Source organism: Onthophagus taurus, chromosome 7, assembly GCF_036711975.1.
Source record: "Onthophagus taurus isolate NC chromosome 7, IU_Otau_3.0, whole genome shotgun sequence".
NCBI classification, from domain to species: Eukaryota; Metazoa; Arthropoda; class Insecta; order Coleoptera; family Scarabaeidae; genus Onthophagus; species Onthophagus taurus.
In genome coordinates, this window is record NC_091972.1 from 1,525,387 (window position 1) to 1,541,850 (window position 16,464).

Genomic DNA, 16,464 nt, shown 5'->3' on the forward strand with positions numbered 1-16,464 from the left:
TAAAAGCATAAAATGTAATGCGTAGATATCAGCGGCTTAAAAAATATTTCAACTTTCTTATTTTACTTTATATGCTTCGTGCTGATGTGGCTTGATAGAAATAAATTACTATAATTACTTCAAATTAAACTTAATAGTTTTGTAAATCTTACTTACAAATTTTTTTATTGCAACATATTCGATAATAAATAAATAAGAAATGTTTAATTATCTATATAAATGAATTAATTAACAAATTTACTTATTGATATCTATACCTTCTTTTTAATTAAGTTTAAAATATTTGTTGAATACCTTAATCATGGAGTGTCACCATAAAAACGAAACCTAAAATAAGCAAGAAACGGAAAAAAAAGAAGGCGAAGTAATCAAAAGTAATGTAATTTCTCGCCCCCTCTCAACTTTCTATAATACAATATAATAGCTGCAGTCAACAAAATTGGAAACGAGCTACTGCCGTTCCCTCCGTTTTCGTCTCCCCCCCTTCGCCCATCGAACACACTCCAAACTACTTTCCATGACCTCGATCCCATCGTAGTGCTCTCTGAAATTGTTGCCGGGCACCGTCGGTTACCATGGCAACACCGCCAAGTCTGACTAAACTTCCCCCCCCGGCTTGATGTAGTACAATATACAACACTACCGTGGCTCTTTCGCTCGCTCGACCACCAGCACCGTACCTAGTGACTATCACAGTCATAGGGAACAGCGAACATAGTCACAGTCACGGCAGTCGGGTTCGGATCGGTATCCGGCCCACGTCGGTAGACGCTTGGCATCGATCGACATCGTTAGGATCGCATTTTGTGTGCTCGTCTTCGGTGTGGCACGGACCAGCCCAGGCAGAAAGTTGTTGAAGAGTTAAAAAATGCTTTTAAACCGTTGCTCTTTATCCTTTACGCCCTTTCTTCCATCTCTTTCCGTCTGTTAGGTTTATAGGAAAGGAGATTAAACAGGAATGAATTGCTGAAATAACATCGAGGACGTCAATAAAAAATTAAAAGCTTTTTATAACGACTTCCTTCAAAACTGATTTACTGTGCTTTTTTCAATTTTATTCTATCCTCATTTTTTTCTTTATCTTTTATTTTCAACATTAATCATTAACTTATACATACATTTTTTGTTAATTAGGTCGTCGGAAAACAACTTCGTTATTTACTTTTTAAGAAAAATAAATGTTTTTAATAAGAACTTCTTGATTAATATAGGATTCTGTTTCCATTCTATTCGTTTGCACTGTATTTGGTTTCGTGACTATGGTAAACCAACTTTGTTATAGTTAGATCACGATCGCAGCTAATTCAGGTCATATCTAACCAAAATGACGCCTGACCATGGAATCGATACATCAGTGGTTCTCAACTTATTTCTTACTTACCGGAAATCGTTATTAAAATTGTTTATTAAGCGTTAAAAAATTCTTAATAATTAGTTTAATCCTTTCCTACTTACATCGAATTATATGAATTCTTAAAGGGTCATTGACACTCGGAACGTCGCTTCCTTAGCTGTAAAAGAAGATCTTGGGGTACTAACCGAAGATTTGATCTCCTATTTCTGTGCTGGAAAGCTATACATCTAAACTTTCTCTCCGCCAACTGATGAATGATGATCTAGCAATTAGCACATCGTAAATTATATATAAAAACTATATCAAGAATTAAATTGAATTTTGATTGCATATGAATATAATGATTATAAAAAAATCACGATTATTCAGTAGTGTCTAACTTTCTCGTCTACATTCGTCTTTCTTTCTTAAATCGTTCAATTTCTCTAGATTTAGGGATTAAGTGGATTACTTGATTTAGGACTTAAAATGCAATAGGTATACAAAAATATATTTCCATAGAAACAAGGGCGTACCTACTTACTTTAAGTACTTAGTAAGTTTCGAGTTTAAATCCGAATGTTTCTAGTTCTAGGTTTAGTGTTAGTTCTAGTTTTGCACTAACACAAGACCTCATCATTCTGACTTTTAACGACGCGACGTATTAAATGTACATTTTCAAAACAGAAGAACAAATAAGGTAAGCTGGGGTAACTGGGTCATGATTTTACAACATGCCAATGTCGTTCATAAATTTGCACTCGTTTGATTCGAAGAAGAATTGTTAAAATGAACTTCTGAATACGTACGGATCTTAAAGAAGTATTTCTTTAAGATATCCGCATGTTTAACATTGATAATTCAAGATGCCAACGAGAAAAATAATTATTTTATGTTTTTGGCGCTCCTGGGCCCAGTTACCCCCGTAGAGTGGGGCGACTGGACCCCACCTGTCTATTCCATAAGCAAGATAATACAATTCAATCTGAGGTAGCTGGGCCTGTTTTAGGACGTGTCTATTTTCGGTACCATATCAAAAATTTCAGATTTTGTTTCATGGTAGGCTTTTTAGGGGTGTTGCAAATAGATAAACATCATTTGTTAACTAAGAAATGTAACAAAAAGTGTCATAATAATGCTTTATTAAGTCATAAACTTCAACACAACTTCAACAAAAACTTACTTAATTTGTTTATGTAAACTTACATAAATTACTTTGAAACTAAACATAAGTATTGCTTTTTCTGAGTTTTTAACAGAACGATTGGCTTCCCCTTAAAACAAATCAGTAAGTGCTAACATATTAATTTAACAGATTCGTTAAATCTTCCAAATAGGTACTAAAATGCAACATATTATTGTAGCGCGATGAGGTGTGTTTTAGAGGCTCTGATAATTTTCTACAAAGTTCACTTTGTTGAACATACGACTCTTCTTCTGTTTCAGTAAATTGCATATTGTGGCCACGTCTTTTGAAAAATTTTACTTGATAACCATTGTCATCAGCTTCTTGAATTCTTCCAACATACACTCGGAAAGAAACCTTATCTTTTCCAAAAACTTTAAATACAGCAAAATCATCAGGACTCAAATTGTCCGCGTTGGTTTCTTTCTCGGAGTCGGACAACTCCAAGCTATCATCACTTTCATGTAGAGAATAATTACTTTCCTCATTACTTGAATGTTCTTCATTCTTCTTCTCAGAATTTGTTTTCCTTTTCTTAAGATTCTTCTGTTTTTTTCTAGTTCCTCTTTCGGCCTGTTTCTGTTTCTTCTTCCTCAAATTTTCTTGTTTCTCAAGTTCGTCTTGTTCCTTCTTCTGCAAATATCCCGCTGTTGTTATTATCTCACAATTAGTCACCAGCCTCTTGCGTTTTCGTTCCGGGTTTGCTTTTGTGTCTTTCTTGGACAAATCTAGAAGAACGTCTTCAAAACTTTTTCGTATCGGTGTTTCCAACTCTTTTGAGTTTTCATCATTCCTGAGATTTGTTGGTTCATTTGTGTACGTGTTCGGTTGTTCATCTTCATGGTTTTGTGTTTCTGCTGGTACATTAAAAAAAGCCTTGGATGTACTCGGCTGTTCATTTAATAGAACTTGTGGATGTGAGGTAGAAGCTATGTTAGTTTGTTGCTCAGTTGACGTCACTGGTACCTCACTGTCTTGTGCGGAAGATGTGGACAAAGTGGCTTCAACTTGTGTATCTGACGGCGCAGGTGATTTCTTCCTGTATTTTTTTAAATCTTCAGGTTTAAAAACTGAAACCGGAATAGCTTCCCGATTTGGAACATCTTTGCATGGATCGTATATTCCTGTTGCTTTGAATCCGTTTTTATGCTTTCTTCAAGAATTTCGCCGCTAAGCTTTGTTAGGATGGTTGTGAATTCAGCTTTGGGAATTTTTTTCCGCGGATTCTGCCGTTGCCATTTGCACAATGCCTTGTCCCATGCCGTTTTCAAGCCTTTAAAAATGGCAACATCGAGGGGTTGTAGAACATGTGTTGTGTGTGGTGGCAGCTTCATGATAATGATGTCATTTGCCCGTGCTAGTTGGATCAACTTTACGGAAATGTGGGTCACGGCCCATCATAAATTAAAATTACAGGTCTTTCTCTACCAATATTTCTAAGGAAAACATCTCTAAACCAGTTGTAGAATAAGGTTGTCTCCATCCACCCACGCTCAGTTACTGAAACAGCAGTTTGTGTGGCCAATTCTTCGTTTATCCAATTTTCCATGACAAACTTGACAAACAAAGCGCAAAGCAATGGAAGAGTTCTTCCATCAGCGGAACAACAAAGCAACACAGAAGTATTTTTGCGCCCAGAAGAACTAGTTTTGCGCTGACATCGCGCACCAAATGGCCCCAACAATTTTGGTTTTAGAAGGGTCATGGCAAAATGACGTTTCATCACAATTGAATATCTGTCCTGGCTTTCCTTCAAGTTTTAAGTCTTTCATGAGGTGTTCCAACTTGTCAAAAAAGTCGTAGATGACCCAAGGGTTAACTTGGTCACACCGAACGTATTCGATACTTTGGGGTTTTTTGATAGACAAATGTTGCCTTTTCTTGAAAGAGATGAATCAGTCGGTTCCAGGTTGTTGGTCTTTGAATCTTGTTGGCAAATTATTCTGTCTAATGTACATTTGTACTAAATCCAGTACATCTTCTCGCGACAGACCAAATCCATGCTTTTCCATTACCTTGATGCAATTGGCAATTTCTTCTTCTTCGGCAGTTGACGGCAGTTCGGTACGAAGTTACACCTCCGCCTCCTCTGCCTTCCTTCGATGTGGAACCCTTTCCCCTCGTTCCTAACACATGATGTTTCAGTGTGCTCCTTGGTATGTTGTAGAACAGTGCTGCACCTCTGGTTGTTTTGTTGCCATTTCTTACATCATCAATCGCACGCTGGAAATCTTCTACCGTGTAAGCGGACCCTGCACCTTTCTCAGTTTTTCGAACGTACGTTCTCACCATGTTGAAACGTTAATGTCTGTAAAAGAAAGAAGAAACATGTCGAAATTTATTTCTAAAAGTGTAAGTAATTACTTCCAATATTCGGGGTAACTGGAACCCAAGGATCCAGTTGGATCCAGCCACTCATGCTTGCCACTCGTTTTAAACGTATTTTATTATTACATCTATAAGTTAATTTATCAATACTTACATTGCTCAAATCAGGACCACACAAATGCACTACTGCAGCACGTTGTCAGACCAAAATATATGCATTAAATTCAGAACGCACTCACGTGCATGCCGCATAGAAAAACGAGGTTATATTCGTTGTACCGGCAAGTCGACGGTTGACACAACGTTGCCAACTGTTTGAATATTCCGTGGCAGCAGGTTAGACATTGACAGACTCATGGCCCACTTACCCCCTGGGCCCAGTTGCCCCAGCTTACCTTATAAAAATACAAATATATTAACAACATCACCATTGCTTACAACATTTAACTTTTTAAGGATTGTTATCAAGTCTTCCTCGTTTTCCTCACTTTCAAATCATAACCGTATGAACCATAAACAAATATCTTAATAAATTTAATGTTACCACAATTTAGTAATCTAGATATTGTAATTGCATCAAAACATTTTTATAATAATAATAATAATTATAATAATAATTTTTATTCATGCTCGATATTTCAGTATACAATACATTATAATATGTCACACTTGTCATAATTCATATTAAACAATACATGTTAAAAACTACTTGAAATAAAACAAACAATCTACGGCGTAACAAACACAGCATAACAACTGATCGTTAATTAATTTTAATAACAGGTTCAAAATCACCCACATTTACAACATCATCCCAATACTCGAGGCACGAATAATAAGCCCTCTGAATAAGAAAAGATTTCATTTTTAGTTTAAAAAGCCTATGTGATAGCCTTGTAACTTCTGCAGGAATTTTATTAAAAAATTTTATTGCCACAAAATTAAAATGGCGTTGACTTCTGGTAAGCCTGCAGAAATTAGGTATCAAGTGTGCTCCATTCCTAGTTTCATATCCGTGCACACTATTTTGAGTAACACACTTGTGAAGGTTTTGCCTGACATAGATCACACATTCCAGGATGTACAATCCCGGGAAGGTTAAAATTTTTTGCTTTATGAAAGAGTTACGACAATCATCTCTGTATTTTAAGTTGTCTAAAATTCTTATTGCTCTTCTCTGAAGTCGAAATATTCTATCGCAGCTTGAGGCACCCCCCCAAACCAGGAGTGCATATGTCATTATACTTTGACACAGCGAAAAATACGCACATTTTAATACTTGTTTTGACACATTATTGCTTAAGAGACGAAGCAGATATATACTACTAGATAGTTTATTAAATACATATTGGATATGTTTGTCCCAAGTTAATTTAGGATCCAGATAAACGCCTAGAAATTTAACACAATCAGAATTCAAGGTAGACCGCATTGAAAAAGCAGTAACTGTTGTCTTTTCAGTATTTAGTTTCAGTTTGTTCGACGTAAACCACATTTCGGCATTATTTAGTGCAGTATGCGCCTTCGACTGTGTCATTTCATGGTTATTTCCAAAGTTTATTATGGTTGTGTCATCGGCGTACATTATTACATCCGACTGACTTATATTTTGAGCAAGATCATTGATATAAATTAAGAATAATAACGGTCCCAGAATTGACCCTTGTGGGACACCCACGGTTATTAATTTCTTTTCTGAAAAGCTATTTCCACATTTAACAGTTTGAGTTCTACCTGTAAGATAAGATTTGATTAGTTTCAAACTGAGATTATCAAAATTATATTTATTTAATTTTTCAATCAAAAGGTCATGTTGTACACAGTCGAAAGCTTTACTCAAATCACAAAAACTTCCAACAAGATACTGCCCCTGTTCAAAGCATTCAACAGTTCTTTCAACAAAGTCAGCTATTGCCTCAGATGTGCATTTACCCTTACGAAATCCGTATTGTGTGGCAGCAAACAGGGAATTACCCTCAAAGTAATCAGCAATCCTACTGCTCAGCACCCTTTCAAATATCTTCGAGAACACCGGCAAGAGTGAGATTGGCCTAAAATTCTCTAACTGGTCAGGACTTCCCTTTTTAAAGACGGGAACTATTAAACCTGTTTTCAAAGCATTTGGAAATACTCCTTCACATATAGCAAAATTAATAAGTTTAGTAAGAGGTTCAATTATTAAATTTTTAACTTGTTTAATTAATTTTACACTTAGGCCATATATATCTTTAGTTGACTTTGGCTTAAGAGAATCAATAATGTCACGTACCTCAATAAAAGATGCTTTCCCAAATGAAAAACTACAATGTTTTGCGTCAATTTTATTAAGAAAATAAGTAAATTTATTTTCTAAATAGGAGCTATTTAAGTTATTAATTATATCAACGGGTACATTTAGAAAAAAATCATTAACTTCGTTAGGGTCAAATTCGGCTTTAATTTTATTAAGGGTGTTGGGCCGATTTTGATTAATAATTTGCCACATTATTTTCCCTGAACATTGAGACTCCTTGATAAGTCTATCATTATATTCTATTTTAGCTACTTTATTTTTATTATATTGAGCATGGACTATATTTCTCATATTTTTTACTTCGTTAGTATTTATTACTTTATAAATTGTATTGAGAACATTTAGCCTATTGCGTAGCATACATAGTTCAGGAGTAAACCAGTTATCAGAGGACCCCAGCTGTTTCTCACCAACCTGTTTCACGGGAAAAGCCATTTCAAAGCCCTCCAGTACAGCGCTCAAAAACATTTGAAACTTTTTGTCAATATCCAAGTCATTGTAGGAAACAAAGTCCCAGTCAATATTTGACACAGATTCATAAAAGACAAATTTGCCTCTCTCCGTCATAGGCCTACAAGTAATTTTATTCAACCGTGACTCCTGATTTAGTGTGCACCTGGTCACTTACTACTGCTTCAACACATGTGGAGTCAAAATTAATAAAAATGTTATCTATACAATTTTTTCCACGTGTTGCCGTTTCAATCAATGGGATAAAGCCGAAAGTATTGAAACATTCAAGTACCAAGCACGTATCGTGCCTATCAGTACCAAACCATACATTAAAGTCACCCGTAACGATGACTCTCTGAGAAGCAGGAAAGAAAGACAATGCATGGTCTAACTTCTCAACAAAAACATCAATATCACCACTTGGCGATCTGTATATAGTAAGTATGACTATATCTAGGTCTAGAATTTTTATTCCACTAATTTCAAAATGTTTTTCAATTGAAGTGCAGACCAGCCTATCAAGATTCTTACAAGGTATATCATTTCTCACTAATATCATGCAACCTCCACGAATATGCACCCGACGACTGTAACAAGAACAAGGATACAGCGCAGATATTGAAACATTTACGCTTTCATACTCTTTTAGCCAAGTCTCAGTAAGGCACAAAACTTTAAAATCTTTATCCTGAATGTATCCCTCAAGCATCCCCATTCCACTACCAATGCCTCGAATATTTGTGTACAGTATATTTAATATAGGGTTTTTTGCTACAAATTGTTCTCTACGCGGTGTGGGTGAAAATTTAAACCCGAACCAGATATCAATAATACCCGTTTAGCCACAAAATCATACAATTTCCATTTCCCTCTCATATTTAAATGAAGGCCATGCCTAGTTTTGTCTAATGTTTTAAGAAACCCATTGACTTTCAGAAAGCTGTTTCCCGTATAATCTATTGATTTCAAGAATTTACTAATTTTACAATTAAAGTCAAACATCTTTTTACATATTGTGGGTTTTTGTCCCAGAAAGGTACAGCAATGAAAATAAGATTACATTTCTCTTTAATTACTCTAAGTTTAAGATAAATATCATCAGTAAATATTTTATCTTGAAGAATATCATTGCAGCCTGCCATAATTATAACATAATCATTCCTATTAAAATTTTCACATAACAATTGAACATCTTGTATTACATTTGCCATCGTCGCGTTTGGTTTGCATATATTGCAAACTTCGTATTTTTTATTTATATCGTTGTTTAAATATTGCGCTAGAATCCTGCCACCATCGCGACCGTGGCTGTCACTTAGTAGCAATATTCTCCCTTTGCTATCTTCTGGGGCAATGCAGGGCGAATTTGGTACCCTAGTTTCGTCTATGTTTCGTACCGACTTCCGTACCTCCGTGCCATGATAAGGCAGCTGTTGCCGTCTGGTATTGGTTGACGCCTTGTTCGATGGATCTTCGACCGCCGAGTTATTTTTCACTGTTGATTGTACCGACTCGCGAGTTTTATTGAAACAGTACTTAAACTTTGATTGATTTTTCCGTTTATTCATTTTTGTAATTTGTACTCTTAGGTTGAGGATTTGGTTTTCTAACTCTTTAATTTTGTTGAGCATTCTAAATATAGTTTTATTGTTTAAGGCGGCAACTTTGGTGTGTTTTGTTTTATTTGGAACTACCGTACATATACTATCTGTTGAGTCGTCCAAATTTTCTAAATTGTCTATATTTTCGTCAGTACTTACAGACAGATTAGAAATAAATAGAAACAAAAATAATAATAAAACAAAATTCCATAAAAAAGTAAACACGTCGTTTTAAATTAATATACATCAATAACTACATAAAAAATTACACCACTACAACGCATATAGACCGTTTCCGTGATATTCATTAAAAAATCAATATTATTATTTCAACTTAAAAATATGTTTAATAAATCAGACTTTATAAACTGGTAAACCTACATAAATAAAATTGTTAGCTTTAACTAGTACGGAGCACGTAAACAATTTTATTAATGAAAGCGATGAAATCATAAAAATATCAATTAATTATAATAAAATTATTTGTGCTCGCTAAGTTTAATACTTCTGAAATTGGAAACAACATTTTCAATTGCATATAAAATTTATTAAATTTATTTTATATAATAAATATGCTACTCAATACATATTTATTTTAATATTAAATCGTAATTTATTAAAAAACAAAAGTATTCAAAAAATAATTACTTACCTTATAATACCGTAAACGCATTAAAATATATTGTTTTCGTATCCTTATTATTTGTGAATCGATGAATATCTTTCGGTCATGGTCCTTACGATTATCGTTTTTTTTTGCATTACAGAATAATGCACACAAAAAATAATTCAAAACAAAAATGAAAATGAAAAACTTACACCGAAAATAGACAAAATAATACGTTGAATATTACACCTTAAGCATAGTGATAAATATAGCAAACCATCATCAAGTAGTAATAATTGGCGCAAAGCCCCCCGAAAAAAGACTTATTGTCGAATTCTAAATCATTCGGGGGGCCGAACCGGTTTTCCGAGTCTTCGTATTGTTCCTCAGCTTGACGTTCCAATTCCTAAATATTATTTAGTTTTAATAAAATAATTTAAAACATAAAAAAAATTACTTTGTAAAAACTTTCATTTGACGATTCATACTCATCAAGTGCTTGTCTCTCCAATTCTTCAGACGCTGTCGCTGTAACCGGTAAAGAATGAATTTCACTCTCGTAATCTCTCGTCATCACTGTTGAAGAATTCGAAAATATTTTCTTTCCCTCAGAAGAATTCTTTTGAATAATAATACCCTTTCCTTTATTTGAATCATCTGCCACTATCATCCCAACATCTTTTTCTACCCTTTGCTTCTGTTGTTGTTCTTGAGAAACCTTCATCAAATTCCCATTATTATTACTACTATCTAATACCTCACCAGCACAAGAACCCTCCGAAGTAATCGACGATCGTTTCGAGGTAGTCGAACTCGATTTAACATCCGGCGATTTACTCCTAACCGTTTTAAAAGCCAAATTCACTTGAGAATTTATTTTTCTACTTTTCAACTTTTGTTTCGTCGACAAATCTAAATTATGCATACTCGAAGACGAACCTTCGAATGCATTGTAGCTTGCGGCAACGATGTGTTGGGTTGATGTCGTTTTAAAAACCGATTGACTCGTTTGGTTCGATTGTTGATGACTTTGTTGAACGACTCCACTCCAATTTTGTTGTAATTGTTGTATGGTTTGTGGTGAAACTTGTTGTTGCATCTGCGATACCGGTACCGCTTGAGGTTGCTGATTCGAGGAAGGCGGGTGAGGTGGAGTCGTTGCGTTTAATTGGTAGGCCTGAGGTGTTGGTGGTTGTCTCATATAATGTAACCATCTGTAAAAAAAGTTTGTATTACCTTCTTTAATTAACATTATACATTATTTTATTTATTTTAAAGTATATGACGTGGTTGTAAGCTGTTTTCTCAGTACTTTATTATTCTAATGCCCGTTTGCACCACGTGAAAATTGTGAAAACATGGATATTTTTGACGACGATGAAGATATGTTTGGAAATGATGCAGAAATATTAGAGATTGTTGATTATGGATTTCCTAAACGGATATATCTACGGCGCAATCATTTTGAAGATTTGGATAACCTTACATTTTTTCAACGATTTCGTTTAACAAAGAATACTGTTTTAAACATTTTACCACTAATTGAAGAAAAGCTTGAATATCCTACAGACATGTACGTAAAATATTATGTAAATAATAAATATGTAATTAATTATTGATTCTTTTTGTAGAAATAACAGCTTAAGCCCTATGGACCAATTATTAACATGTCTACGTTTTTATGCTACAGGTGGACATTTATCAACCATATCAGATTTTATGGGGATTCATGTTTCTACATCATCAAGAATTATTAAAAATGTTTCAATTGCATTAGCTAGTCTATCTCATGCTTACATAAAAATGCCAACAGAAAATAATATTCAAAAAATACAAAGAGATTTTTATAATATTGCATTATTTCCAAGTATTGTAGGATGCATTGATGGCACCCACATAAAGATACAATCTCCAGGTATATTGACATAATTCAATAAAAAAGAACCTTAACTAAATAAATAAATAATATATTCTAGGAGGAGAAGATGGTGAGATATTCAGAAACAGGAAAGGCTATTTCTCTATAAATGTCCAAGTTGTGGGAGATTCTGACCTTAAGGTGCAAGATATTGTAGCACGATGGCCAGGATCAACACATGACATGACTATTTATTCAAATAGTAGAATACGTGCTAGGCTAGAAGGTGGAGAATTTAGAAATGGAATTATTCTAGGTAAATTGTAAAATGATATTCCTTGAACCATTAACATAATTACCATGTTATAGGTGCTAGTGGTTATGGTGTAGGTAAATATCTGCTAACACCATTACAAAATCCAGAAACTGCAGCAGAAAAATTGTACAATAAGGCCCATATCACAACACGAAACACTGTTGAACGCTTGTTTGGTGTATGGAAAAGGCGATTTCCCATATTAGCATATGGCATTAGGTTAAAATTAGCCACTGCTTACGCTGTAATTGTAGCATCAGCAGTACTACATAATATAAGTATTAGTATGCATGAAGAAGAACCCCCGGAACCTGATATAAATGCAGATGAATTTGAAAATCTAATTCAAGTAGGAAATATACCAGAAGTAATTAATGGCGATAATATTCAAGGAAATGTCAGAAGAAATGAGATGATAAATTACTTTAACCGTCTATTATAAAATATCAACATTATTATATAACATTTATAAAAGATTAATTATCGATTATCGGTAATACAGTTTCCCATTTTCACCGATTTAGTGCGTTGTTGCCGAGTTTATTTTTGCTTTACTAAACTTTCTTAAATATATTGCGGTGCAACGGATTACATTTAAAGCTTGGCTTAAAAATTAAGGGACGCTTAGTTAAGCAAAGCTTAACTCAAAAACGGTGCAAACGGGCATTAATGTTAGTTATTATATAAATTAATTTCTTACCTTTGTTTTGGAAAATGCGAAGGTAATAAAAAATAAGGTTGAGGTGGAAAATGGGCAACATTAAAAACCGATGGTGAACGAATCTGATTAATAACCCATTGACCCGAATTATAATGCAAACTATTCTGATTTTGTTGCTGTTGTTGTTGTTGCTGCTGTTGTTGGACAAAACTTCTTGCTGCTGCCGCAGTTGTGGTTAGCGGATTTGGAAAGGATGTCGTCGGATATGAATAATGATTCGAAGGGTAATTCCCAGTTGTAAAATTGTTACAATATAAATTGCCCTATTAAAAATAATAAATAGATGTAAACCAAAAAATTATTTTTATTAAATTTTTTACCTGTGGATATTGATATGGGGTATTTCCAAAATAATTTCCTTGATAAGCGTTTTGAAGGTTCTGATTATGAAAGGCATGAAAAGCGGCTTGAAGATCGCTCGGTTGATAATCGCTAGATCCGAAAGCATTTTGCACACAATTCGGATAACCGCTGCTAGGAAAGTTATTATAACAAGTAATTGGACTATTCGATAAAGATTCCGAAAATAAACTTGACGTAGGAAACGATTTTGTTTGCGTAGACGAGGTATGTGAAGAATTAGAAATTTTCGTTTGTGAACATTCCGCTTTTCGTCCATCGTCGTGTTTTAAAAACATCCTGGAATCTTGTTTTCCTCTAAGTTGATCTAACCAACTAGTAGATGGCGACGAAGGACGCGTTTTTGGCGGAATATACTTGTATGAACTCGTTGAAGATATTCCCTCATCTAAATTTCCAAATTGGATATCTTTACACGAAGAGGTATGTGCCAAAGGCGGTGAACTGTCTAAATTTACGTGAGATTTCGATGTTGACGGTTTGTTGTTAGATGCAACTCCTTGAACTACATCCGAATATAATCTTCTAGCCGGGGTATTTGCAGCACATTCTGTTTCTGATCGCATAGGAACTATTGAAGAAGTTACTTTAGTATTTCTATTGGCTGTTGTTATAACATCGCTATCCTTAATTTTTTTTAAAACGTCTGTTAAGTTCTGATGGTAAAAATCGATTTGTTTTTTTAATAAAACTGGTTTGAAATATTAAATATTTACCTGCAAATTCCGAAAATCGCTGGCCTTTTCTTGAAGTTCATTAAAGTGATATGGATTTCGCTCTACGTTAAAATATTCGGGGTAATGAAGAAATTTTTGCGATGAAGATGATGTCTCGTCTATAAAGATGTTATCAAACGGAGATTTATACACTTGGAGTTTTTTATTTGGACCCATTTCTTCACATCTATTTGTTTTCCATATATTTTTGATTGCATCTAAATATTAACAAAAAAACGTAGCACAGCATTATATAAAACAAAATCTTTATAACATTATGCATAACAATTCTTCGTCGCTACTTTAAAAGAGAATATCCCCTTATAAAAAGGTCATTAAGATCGTATTATAAAAAGATTAGCGATATTGACCAGAGTAAATAAATAAATATATAGGGGTATAACTAAACTTCCATTATCATGAAACATTTAGTGGATGCCTTCCATTTCTAATGTCTCAACTATCGATTGATCATCCTTTTTAAAACTAACAAATACGCACTTTACACATCATCATAAAAATAAAAAATGATTAACAAGTTATATACAATATGCAAAATAATCATTTTTAAAGACGATTACTTTTCTTAGGATAATTAACTTACCAACATCAAATTTCATTTTAACCGTCATATCTTCAAAACTATTAAAATTAAGAACCGGAGGTGGTACAATCATTTTTGAATCTATTTCAAATAAATAATCGTATTTTGTAAACCGTGGTTTTCCTGGTGTCCTTTCGAAATCTTCGTATCGCCTCGGATTGATCACGTGAAGATCTTCGTCATCGTTGCAGAAGTTTCTCGCCAAATCATAAGTTTCCGTGTGATTATAATCCGCAAGATCCATGTACTGCGTCAAATTAAAAGTAGGAGAATAAGTTAGCCAGATGAAGAGCTGTTCGACTTCAGGTAACATCCATGGTTCGTTCGCGTTCATTTGCTTCAACTGGCACGGATAATGAAATACCACGTCCGGCCCGATAGGGGTGTATGACAATTCCCTGGATTCGTCGTACTTATAGTTCGAGTACTGCGCCAATTTACTATTGGGTATGCTGTCGCGAACGGTTCTCGGTCGTGTTACTTCTTCGGCGAACGTTTCCTGAATCTTTACGTAACGGGCATATAGCTCCTGTCAAGGTGACAGTTTAAAAAATTCTCTTAATCAAACGAAAGTTTCAATATTAAATTGAATTGTTACCTGATTGGCTTTGTGATAGAGATAGTTGTCGTTGGTCCACGTTTTGTTCGCGTAAAAGATAACACTGTCGTATGCATCTTTTAATCTTCTTTTGATATTGGTCATCACTCATCACAGCCTCATTTGCAAAGTGGCAGTACATTAAATGCACCTATTTGTAATTCAGCGCCATTGTTTTCTGCGTTTCATCACGACCTACTTCATTTTTCCTAATATAGATGGACGTACAATTTTTAATAATTACTAAAAAATTTATCCGTCAATTGTGACATTTCACGTAATAATATACAGGATTATCTGAATGACGTTCCCAAACTACAGGAGTCATTCTTTAGCAAATTTTTTTTGGTTACTTTCTTATATAACCACTTCGAGCAGAACTATAAGCAACTTCGACTCACCTGGGGACCTTCAAAAATAACGGAAAATTTTAGTTTAACTTTTTTTTCTCGAGGACTATAAACACCATATAATAATAGAGCACGTTTCTAGCTTATTTGTACTTTCAATATTCCCTTCTAACAAGGGAAGTGTCACAACTGTGTCTCACCGATTTCGATGCAATTTGGTACAGTCATAGAATGGGCCAAAATAAGGTTCGTACATTTTTTTATACGTGCGGTAAAAGCCCCTGGGGCGAGTTATAGGGGTTGAAAGTTTGGAGAAAAAGTACGTTTTCACTTATATTTTAAAAATGAAAAGTGCTATCAAAATTTGGTAAATTGTAACTGATATTCATTTTAAAAGAGCTTTCTTTTGATGTATCACACATATACCAGAGGGTTAAGAAGGGCGAACTACCCCTATTTTTTTGGAATTATTTAAAAACCACCCTATCGATTTTGGCGGCATTAAGTATACTTCCAGCACGTTCAAAAATATTAGTTAAGGGTTTTTTCCCATTCGCTCTAGATCATCCCCAGCGAAGTTACGGGGGTTAACATGTAACCACTTTTCGTAAGAATGATGTGATAAAATTGTCAGGTATTTTGAAAATACTTTAACAAAACCGTAAATTAGTCGCACAATAAAATGTTTAATGTAAAATAAGGCATAATACACCATTTAGGGGTGGTTGGGGTTAACCACCCCCTTAAAAATTAATTCTATCCCGGGCATTACTTGTTGATTACGGCGAAATTTGGTACTGTGTTTGTTTTATATAGTTTATTAGTTTATTTTTATTCTACATAATGTTGCCAAAAATACACCTACCAAAAAAATTTTGGCACAATATTTGTTTTTTTAGTGCCGCTTGCTAAAGGTCATTTCTCAAAATAGTTTTTTCTAGTATAAAAGAACGTGTGCCCAGTGGGTAGATTTTAGTTTCAGAGCAACTGACAGAAGCAATGGTTACAATAAACCCAATAAACGTTTTAAATTTGCTAATGACAGTTTTTACTGTTATGAATATTCCCCAGACTCCTGTAAATGAAGCAGAAGTTAGTTTAAAAGAAAATATACAGCGTATTTTAATGGAAAGTATGGAA

General features: G+C 34.3%; 3 protein-coding genes across 4 annotated transcripts; 1 reads left to right on the forward strand and 2 right to left on the reverse strand.

Moving 5' to 3' along the window:
- Positions 1-2,636: 2,636 nt before the first annotated feature.
- On the reverse strand, positions 2,637-4,811 carry LOC139430884 (transcriptional regulator ATRX homolog). The gene is made up of 2 exons (XM_071198335.1): positions 4,535-4,811; positions 2,637-3,643 (listed from the first exon to the last, which is right to left on the reverse strand). Exons 1-2 carry the CDS (start codon positions 4,809-4,811, stop codon positions 2,637-2,639), a joined length of 1,284 nt encoding a protein of 427 aa, XP_071054436.1.
- Positions 4,812-10,014: 5,203 nt separating this feature from the next.
- On the reverse strand, positions 10,015-15,226 carry LOC111419377 (uncharacterized). 2 transcript variants are annotated; one of them, XM_023052166.2, is made up of 8 exons: positions 14,975-15,226; positions 14,377-14,905; positions 13,773-13,990; positions 13,017-13,712; positions 12,676-12,959; positions 10,438-11,015; positions 10,259-10,377; positions 10,015-10,207 (listed from the first exon to the last, which is right to left on the reverse strand). In XM_023052166.2, exons 1-8 carry the CDS (start codon positions 15,077-15,079, stop codon positions 10,052-10,054), a joined length of 2,685 nt encoding a protein of 894 aa, XP_022907934.2. In that variant the 5' UTR covers positions 15,080-15,226; the 3' UTR covers positions 10,015-10,051. The 2 variants fall into 2 exon arrangements, with proteins under 2 accessions (XP_022907934.2, XP_022907933.2); XM_023052165.2 differs by having other exon boundaries at positions 10,259-11,015; positions 14,975-15,225.
- LOC111419378 (putative nuclease HARBI1) lies at positions 11,031-11,986 on the forward strand. The gene is made up of 3 exons (XM_023052169.2): positions 11,031-11,374; positions 11,433-11,716; positions 11,778-11,986. The coding sequence occupies exons 1-3, from the start codon at positions 11,160-11,162 to the stop codon at positions 11,984-11,986; spliced, it is 708 nt and encodes a 235-aa protein (XP_022907937.2). The 5' UTR covers positions 11,031-11,159.
- Positions 15,227-16,464: the final 1,238 nt, after the last annotated feature.